At 41.8% G+C, this 9276-nt stretch overlaps 1 protein-coding gene across 4 annotated transcripts; it reads left to right on the plus strand.

The window, feature by feature from the left end:
- Positions 1 to 195: 195 nt before the first annotated feature.
- CUNH1orf50 (chromosome unknown C1orf50 homolog) lies at positions 196 to 9039 on the plus strand. Of its 4 annotated transcripts, none has more exons than XM_004740626.3 (5): positions 196 to 334; positions 454 to 578; positions 6482 to 6568; positions 7083 to 7214; positions 8518 to 9039. In XM_004740626.3, the coding sequence occupies exons 1-5, from the start codon at positions 265 to 267 to the stop codon at positions 8695 to 8697; spliced, it is 594 nt and encodes a 197-aa protein (XP_004740683.1). In that variant the 5' UTR covers positions 196 to 264; the 3' UTR covers positions 8698 to 9039. The 4 variants fall into 4 exon arrangements, with proteins under 4 accessions (XP_004740683.1, XP_044920274.1, XP_004740682.1 ...); XM_045064339.1 differs by having other exon boundaries at positions 463 to 578; XM_004740625.3 differs by having other exon boundaries at positions 197 to 343.
- The last annotated feature ends 237 nt before the right edge of the window (positions 9040 to 9276 follow it).

Genomic DNA, 9276 nt, shown 5'->3' on the forward strand with positions numbered 1-9276 from the left:
GCCCCTGAGTGGAGCCCCGTCCCGCCCTTGCCAGGCAGCGCATGCCCAGGAAGCTTGCACCGCCTTTTCGGCCTACCACAAGCCTGGACCCCGCCCCTCAGCGGAGCTCTGGGCCTTGGCCGGGGCCCCGCCCCCAGGCTCTGGTGGTGCTCCTCGGCCGTGATGTCCTATGGCCGGTGAACACGGAAGCTCCGCCCACGGGCCTTTATGCGCATGCTCTTCCGCCTCCTGACGGGAGGGTGGTAGGAAGCTTCAGGTGTTGTCATGGAGGACGCCAAGAGGCTGGGGCAGGCGGAGGAGGTCCCCGAAAACCAAAGCGTTCAGCCGGCGACAGGTCGGGGAGGTAGGCAGGACGGGAGTCCGGCCGGGGAAAGAAGCCCTCACGGAGCAGCTAGTCTCCCGGGTTGCGCGGGAGGCCGAGGGCGGGCGCTCACGGGCTGTGTTCCTGGGTAGGTGTCGCAGGAACCCTGGTGGAGCGCACCGCGACCCCCGGCGGCCTGGCCCTGGTGAGCCCCTACCACACCCACCGGGTCGGGGACCCCTTAGACCTCGTGGCGCTCGCAGAGCAGGTGCAGAAGGTGAGGAAGTGCGGCTGGGGAAGTAAATTACCGTCTTGGTTCACGTTTGGCCCTGCGTCTTAGGACTGGGACCTCAACAGCCACCTGGCGTGGGGTAGCATTTGTTTTGTCTGCATTGTACAACACGGGAAAACCGATTGCCCTTGACTCGAACTCTGAACTTCTGAGACCAAAGTCTCCTTCAGCTGCCGCATGAGTGCCCGTATTCTTTGGCGGGAAGTTTTGCACGCACTTCCAAAATTCAGTATTTCTTTTTTTTTTTTTTTTTTTTAAAAGATTTTATTTATTTATTTGTCAGAGACAGAGAGAGAGAGAGCGAGTGAGCACAGGCAGACAGAGAGGCAGGCAGAGGCAGAGGGAGAAGCAGGCTCCCTGCCGAGTAAGGAGCCCGATGCGGGACTCGATCCCAGGACCCTGGGATCGTGACCTGAGCCAAAGGCAGCTGCTTAACCAACTGAGCCACGCAGGCGTCCCCAAAATTCAGTATTTCATTTGGGCCCTAGGACAGCCCTGGAAGGTAAGAAGTACCTAGGTTCTTCTTCCCATTTTATGGGTGAAGAGAAGTTTCCGTGGAAGTTTCGGGATCACTCTAACGCAGATTCTGCAGGGATGTATAGTCCACTTACTTTAAACTGCCTCTCGTATAATCTTTATCTGTGACCTGAATGCTTTTAGAACGTAACATCTTCTGGAAGGACAAGGACTCTTAAGTTTTGTCCTGTGCTGTCATTCACTGGACAACATTCCCAAGCCCAGTGCTTAGATATGCATTGCCAAAAGCAAAAAAAAAAAAAAAAAAGAGAGAGGAAATGTGAAATAACAGAAAAAGCATTGGAAGTTTGGACACATGAGTGTTAATCCCACTTTAGAGGGTTTTTTGTTTGTTTGTTTCATTTGTTAAGTAGGCTCCACACCCAGTGTGGAGTCCCATGCAGCTTGAACTCACCCAGTTGAGATCAAGACCTGAGCTGACATCAGAAATCTTTCTCCTAACCAGCTGAGCCACCAGGCACTGCCCCACCTTTTGGTATTTTTCTTTTTAATAATTTTCTATTTTTTATAAACATATATTTTTATCCCCAGGGGTACAGGTCTGTGAATTGCCAGGTTTACAGGCTTCACAGCACTCCAAAGCACATACCCTCCCCAATGTCCATAACCCCACCCCCCTTCTCCCAACCCCCTCCCCCCCAGCAACCCTCAGTTTGTTTTGTGAGATTAAGAGTCATTTATGGTTTGTCTCCCTCCCAATCCCATCTTGTCTCATTTATTCTTCTCCTACCCACTTAAGCCCCCATGTTGCATCACCACTTCCTCATATCAGAGAGATCATATGATAGTTGTCTTTCTCTGCTTGACTTATTTCGCTAAGCATGATATGCTCTAGTTCCATCCACGTTGTCTCAAATGGCAAGATTTCATTTCTTTTGATGGCTGCATAGTATTCCATTGTGTATATATACCACATCTTCTTGATCCATTCATCTTTTGATGGACATCTAGGTTCTTTCCATAGTTTGGCTATTGTGGACATTGCTGCTATAAACATTCGGGTGCACGTGCCCCTTCGGATCACTACGTTTGTATCTTTAGGGTAAATACCCAGTAGTGCAATTGCTGGGTCATAGGGCAGTTCTATTTTCAACATTTTGAGGAACCTCCATGCTGTTTTCGAGAGTGGTTGCACCAGCTTGCATTCCCACCAACAGTGTAGGAGGGTTCCCCTTTCTCCGCATCCTCGCCAGCATCTGTCATTTCCTGACTTGTTGATTTTAGCCATTCTGACTGGTGTGAGGTGATATCTCATTGTGGTTTTGATTTGTATTTCCCTGATGCCGAGTGATATGGAGCACTTTTTCATGTGTCTGTTGGCCATCTGGATGTCTTCTTTGCAGAAATGTCTGTTCATGTCCTCTGCCCATTTCTTGATTGGATTATTTGTTCTTTGGGTGTTGAGTTTGCTAAGTCTCTTATAGATTTTGGACACTAGTCCTTTATCTGATATGTTGTTTGCAAATATCTTCTCCCATACTGTCAGTTGTCTTTTGGTTTCCCCGCCTTTTGGTATTAACTTGCATGTGACTTGAAGCAAATTGCTTTTCTCGGGCTTCACCTTCTTTTTAAAGATTTATTTATCAGAGAGGGAGAGAATCTTCAAGCAGACTCCCTGCTGAGGGCATTGTGGGTCCCGGGACCCTGAGATCATGACGTGAGCCAAAATCAAGCATCTCATGCTAACCCACCCATGCACCCCTTGACTTCAGTTTCTATATCTGTAAAATGCAGGGTTTCAACTAGGAGAGCTTCTGGAGCCAAAACTGTGAAAAGCAAATTCCATGTACTTTCTACAACTTTTAGTTGTAGAACCCTCTTTAGAATGTAGATACATAGGCCTGCTGCTTTAATGCTTCTGATATCCCTTCATCCTTGTATGCACTCTTGCATTGGCCTTGGTTATATTCAGAGGTCTTTATTTTGCTTAAAAATATTTAATTACTAATGTGCTCAAATTCCATCACATATACATCTCTGTATTTCAGGGTGGTTTTTTTTTTTTTCTTTTAAGATTGATTGATTGATTTTAGAGAGGCAGAGCTCCCGAGAGAGCACACCTACACAAGTGGGAAGGGCAGAGGGAGAAGGAGGGAAAGACTCTCAATCAAACTCCATCCATGCTGAGTCTGGAGCCCGGTGCAGAGCTCGATCTCATGACCCTGAGATCACAACATCAGCTGAAACCAAGTCACCCCGCCTCCCCTCTGGGTGTTTTGTTTTGTTTTTAATTAAGACATATTCAAATGCTTAGGAAGGTGCCTTTGATTCAAGCAAGTTAGGGAGCAAAGTATAACTTTTATGGATTAGGAGAATTTCATGTGTCTCTTTAATTAGATCACTTATTGGGAGGGAGGCAACCAGGCCCAAAGCTTAGGCAAACATTTTCATAAGTTACCGAGTGACCATCGTGTTTATTAGAGTAGCCCGAAGCAGAGATGGAACACTGTTTTTGCCCTACAGCATATAATCTACAGATTATACAGAGGCTGCATTATTCTGCTGCTTGTTTTTTTCCAATGTTATCGATATTGAGCCTCTGAATTAAAAACACTAGAGACAAACAGGTTGAATCAAGCATATTTACTGACTGTGTCTTGAAATGTACTTTCTAGCAGGGCTGACAGCTGATAACGCCATTTTGGTATTAATGTGTGTTCAGAAAACACACGGGCCAGTATTAAGGCATGAAATTTGGAATCGACTGATTTGTGTTCAGATCTTCAACTGCCATTTATTAGCTGTGAACTCTTGGACAGGTTGCTTTCACCTGAGTATCAGTTCCTAAAATGAGACTGAAATAATCTCCAACTTCATAAGATGTTAAAAAAAACTAAATGAGATAATTTTTCTGAAGAGCCTCACAATGATTGGGACCAGAGTTTGTGTTTAGTAATTATGAGTACTTTTCTCTTCATTTCTGTTTGAATTAGGCTCTTTTGTTTACAAGGAAGAGATTTGCTGCTAACCCCCTTAAGAAGAAGAAGACGAATAATGAGGCCACTCCACTCCTAACCTAGAACTCTTAGCTCTAGAAATCACCTACTTTCTCAGCTTGACCATAGGTGCCTCATTCTCCTTGGAACAAAATGCAGCACTTTCACCATGGGCCTTAAGGCCTTGTGTGTTCTCCCCCCCCCCCCCCCCGCCTTTAAAGATTTTATTTATTTGACAGAGAGAGATTACAAGCAGGCAGAGAGAGAGAGGAGGAAGCAGACTCCCCGCTGAGCAGAGAGCCCAATGCGGGGCTCAATACCAGGACCTTGAGGTCATGACCTGAGCCAAAGGCAGAGGCTTTAACCCACTGAGCCACCCAGGCGCCTCCCTTGCCCCCCCCCCTTTGACAACCCCCTCACTAACTACTCTTCAAACACATCTTCAGTTTTTGCCTGGTTGGCCTTTTCCTTTTGTTCAGACCTAAGTCACATGTCACATCCTTGGTGAGGCCTTGTCTGTAGAATGGCTCTACCCCACCCCATCCAAATGAAGTATTATTAAATTGAATTTGCCTCTAGGCTACACATATTCCAATCCCTACAATCCTCTTCACTCCCTGTTACTACACCAGTTACTTCACTCATTACCTTGATCTCCTTCTACCACATAATTAAGAGTTATTTCCTTCATAATAGTGCATCATTATTCTGAGTCCATATAATATTAGCTCTAATTGTCTTTCTTGTTGGTGTCTGTATTACTCACCAGAGCTGTGGTGTTCATTATGTAGCTTTTACCCACATATGGTGAGTACTTGGAATGTGTGGTTAGTGCAGTTGAGAAACTGAATTTTAAATTTTATGTAATTTTAACTAATTTGCATTTTAAAATCTGATAATTGATTCTGTTATTGGACACTCTTAAGTATATTTGGAACAAGCTGAGTATGTGAATTGACTCTTTTAACTATAATTTTATACAGATTGAGGATTTCTGATCAAAATTTGGCATCCTAGTTGATAGTATGGGGGTATAAAAATCATACTTAGTATGAATAATAAAATATCTCATTAAAATTGTTTTATACTGATTAAATGTTGGAATGATAAAGTGGTTTGATATATTGGGTTAAGTATATTATTAGAATGAATTTTACTTATTTTTACTTTTAACACAACTGCTAGAAAATAAAAAATTCCATGTTACTTGATTCATATTCTAAAGGCTAGTGTTTTTGGCTATAATCTTGTCAGAGGTGGGCCCTCTTTCTCTGATTTGCCCGTGCACTCAGGGCCTGGCATGGGGTCTGACACACAGTGGTTGCTCAATCTGTATTTGTGGAACAGATAAATGATTGACCCTGTTTATTAACAGGTTTGCTTGTGTTTTTGCATGATAAGTCAGGTACTGCCTTATACCTGACTTTTACCTTGAGCGTCCTTAACTAACCAGCAAATTCTCTTGATAGTTTTTCGTTCTAGTTCAACCTCCTAATTTCTTCTCCTTAACTTAACTTAATTGTATACCACTGGACATTAATCAGCTTTTTTGAAAGTAAACTGGAATTCTGACAGATTTCTGATGCCTGAGTGATGACCCTTCCCAGTACATAAATTGGTCACACCTGTCTCTCTGGCTTTGAAAATTATTTATTTTAAGCAATTTTCAGTTGCCTTCAGTTGCGTTTCCTAGCACATGACAGGCAGTCGCCTGTGTACATTATAACTTTGTTTCAGGTCTACATACTAGTGCTATCTTTAAAAATACATTTGAAGTAACAATTAGGAATACAAATAAGTTAAAATTTAATAGTTTAATTTAATTTAATAGTTTAATAAGTTAAAATATAGATAGGTTTGATGTAAATAATTTAGCCGAGGTAATGGTCAGATTAATAGGTAGTTTCTGTATATAAATTACTACATAAGAGGTGATAAGAGCCCTATCACAAGTATCTTTGGATTTTTATTGTAAGACCTGTCCCTGCTTTCAGAAACATTTAAGCATGAGAAAATAGAGGGAGGCCTGAGGAATGAGTGGGTTTAATCAGGCAAAGAGTAAGGAGGAGAACATGTTGCATGTATTCAGTGTATGTGGTAGCACATGGGAGTAGGGCATGGAGGAGGACTGAAGTGCAGTGGTGTCTAGAATATAGAGTGAAGAAGGGAGAAAGCTATGGGACATAGAAGAGAAGGAGGACCTTTCTGTGGTGTGGGGCCATGTCAAGGGAGACTTCTCATAAGCAGTGCTGACGAAGGCAAGGAGTGGGCACTCGTGGAGTTATGGGGAGGACAGGAAGAATATTAGGCATAAGCAAAGATGTTGAGGTGACTCCTCACTCTGGGCTCTAAATAAGAACATTGTAGAAGTCTTATCCTTTTTCCACCTACCCTTTGCTTTTGTCTCACCTTTAGGCTGATGAATTCATCCGAGCAAATGCCACCAACAAACTGACAGTCATAGCTGAACAAATCCAACATTTACAAGAACAAGCCAGGAAGGTAAATAACGGCTTTTAGGCAGGCATTCATTTTCTTCATTTAATTCACAATATTGACTGATCTCTCTTATAATCATTTAACTTATTTAAGTCTTCAGTACCTTCTAGAAATAGAGAAGTGTTGAGTGAACTAGAACAGGCTCAAGAGGTTATGTACAAGATAAGCTTTCTCACTGGGAGACAGTTTCAGTGAGGCGAAGCATTTTGAGGGGGAAGATAGGTTCTCAGGTATAAAAGAAATGTACTTACCACAGAAAAACAGGAAAGAAATTGAAAAGCTATTCACAGCCTGTCGTGTTCGACATTTTAAAATATAATTCTTTTAAAGGCATTTTTACAGTTTAGTAGCAGTCTTAACTTTTGTGTCTTCAGAACCATCTGAATCCTAGTAGTGAGTAATTGCTATGGGGAGCAATTCCTAAGCATTGAGGAATTTCCCGATTTTGACTGGGATAATCAAGTGTGAGTGCCTGTTACACCTAATACTTAACTTTATACATCTCTGCGGTTCTTAGATACTGGAAGACGCTCACAGAGACGCTGACTTACATCATGTAGCTTGCAATATAGTAAAAAAACCTGGCAACATTTACTACCTTTATAAACGGGACAGTGGTCAGCAGTATTTTTCTATTATTTCTCCAAAGGTAAGAACATTTATTTTTTTACTGGTACAAATGGCTGTTGTTAGCTTTTGTTTATCACAATATTAATATGTCATTATGAGAAACTTGTCAACAAGTACCCAGTGACATTTTTTATATTTCAAAGATTTTTTTTAGATAGTAAGACAATATTTAAGATAACTAATAAAATAAGTTGGGTTTGAATACTATTGAATTTTTTACTGAAGAATCCAGCTATTATTTTTTTCAAATGAATATGATACATCAAATTAAGGGCAGAGGATGTTTCTTTTCTTACTGTCTGTGAAAAAAATTTACCCCCCTTCTTGTTTTTTGTGTTTTGTGTATTTTTTTTTTACAGTGAGCATTTTGAAACAACTAATAATAACATTCTTTTAAATTTCAATGAAATAAAGTACATTTTTACTTGACAATGTATATACTCTCAACTTTGGAAAATACCAGGCAGTGTTTCTGTTTGTAAAAAAATAACAGCTTCATCTTGCTAACTGGTGATATCTATGTTTGGGGGAAAAAAAAAAGCTTCATCTTGCTAACTGATGATGGGGATATATTGAGAATTATCCAAAAGAATCATGTGCATATGGGTCTACATATTTATAAAATAATCTCAAAACTTTTCAGTTGTGATATTGAAAGTTATATAAAAGTCTCGTGTTTTTCTACCATGTTTATAACTGGATGGCATATACTTTTGAAACAAAATATATCCAGGCCAACCAGTAATGACCATTAATTTACTAATAAGCAGAAATAAAGTGAATTATTCAAGGTTTTTTTTTTTAAGATTTTATTTATTTATTTGACAGAAAAATCACAAGTAGGCAGAGAGGCAGGCAGAGAGAGAGGGGAAGCAGGCTCCCTGCTGAGCAGAGAGCCTGATGTGGGGCTCGATCCCAGGACCCTGGGATCATGACCTGAGCCGAAAGCAGAGGCTTAACCCACTGAGCCACCCAGGTGCCCCTATTCAAGGGTTTTTTAAAAAAGTTTATTTTTGCACAAAAATCTACTGTGGTCTTTGAGAAAAATGTAGGCATAGGGTTAATAAATGTTTTCTAGAAAATTAGAGGTGTTGTGAGCCCAGGCATGACTCTTAGAAAAAATATACATGAAAAATACACTTAAATTATTTTACAGTCATTATCTCTGTTAAGACAGGGATCTCATGTGTGATGCAATGAGGATGATTCTGACTGGTCTGAATGGAAAAACCAAAAAAGAAATTTGTGACATAAAATGAGGAAACGAACCTAATTTCTTTACCTCCTACCCTGATGAGAACTGACTCCTTTGCCTTCTCTAGGAATGGGGGACGGGTTGTCCACATGACTTCCTTGGTGCCTACAAGCTACAGCATGACTTGTCCTGGACTCCGTATGAGGACATTGAGAAACACGATGCCAAAATCAACACAGTGAACAAGTTGCTAAGCCAGTCAGCAGCTCTGCCTCCAAGCACTGAACCCACCTTCGGGACTGACTGAGAGTGGACACTCATAAACAGCTCTCACAGCAAGGTCCTGTCACCTCCTTGTTGCCCTCACTCTCCGCCTTGATGGGAGGTGGCATGCGAATTAAGGTGTTGTGGGTGAATCATGAACTTGTTGAGTAGAGACCCTGTGTGGGGCACCTGGGGGGCTCAGTTGGTTAAGTAGTTAAGTGTCTGCCTTCTGCTCAGGTCATGATCCTGGGGTCCTGGGATCAAGCAGGGAGTCTGCTTCTCGCTCTGCCTCTCTCCCATCTCATGTGTGCACTCACTGAGTCTTGCACACGCACTCTTTCTCTCACCTCTCCTCTCTCAAATAAAATTAAAAAAAGAAAAGAGACCCTGTGTGAATATAAATGCTATCACTATTACTTTTAGTTAGGATGGTAATGAATCCTGTCAGTCTCTTTGGATCCTCTCTGGGTCACAGGTACCCAGCAAGTCACTTTCAGAGTATTGGCCAATGTCCTTTCCTTCTCCTTTATCTCCAGCTGTTCTCCCACAAGTCAGAGTATTAGAAAAAGAAGAGTCCTTTTCTCACATAAAGTTTGGTGAGACATTTTCCAGAGAAGACTTT

Source organism: Mustela putorius, unplaced genomic scaffold (genome assembly GCF_011764305.1).
Source record: "Mustela putorius furo isolate JIRA1106 unplaced genomic scaffold, ASM1176430v1.1 tig00003853_pilon_pilon_pilon, whole genome shotgun sequence".
NCBI classification, from domain to species: domain Eukaryota; kingdom Metazoa; phylum Chordata; class Mammalia; order Carnivora; family Mustelidae; genus Mustela; species Mustela putorius.

What these genes read in the sequence shown, in the direction of transcription:
- CUNH1orf50 (XM_004740625.3), top strand. Translation starts at nt 265, where the DNA reads ATGGAGGACGCCAAGAGGCTGGGGCAGGCGGAGGAGGTCCCCGAAAAC. An exon ending in TACAAGAACAAGCCAGGAAG is followed by an intron (nt 6,569 to 7,082) that starts GTAAATAACGGC and finishes TGCGGTTCTTAG; the next exon opens with ATACTGGAAGACGCTCACAG. An exon ending in TTTCTATTATTTCTCCAAAG is followed by an intron (nt 7,215 to 8,517) that starts GTAAGAACATTT and finishes TGCCTTCTCTAG; the next exon opens with GAATGGGGGACGGGTTGTCC.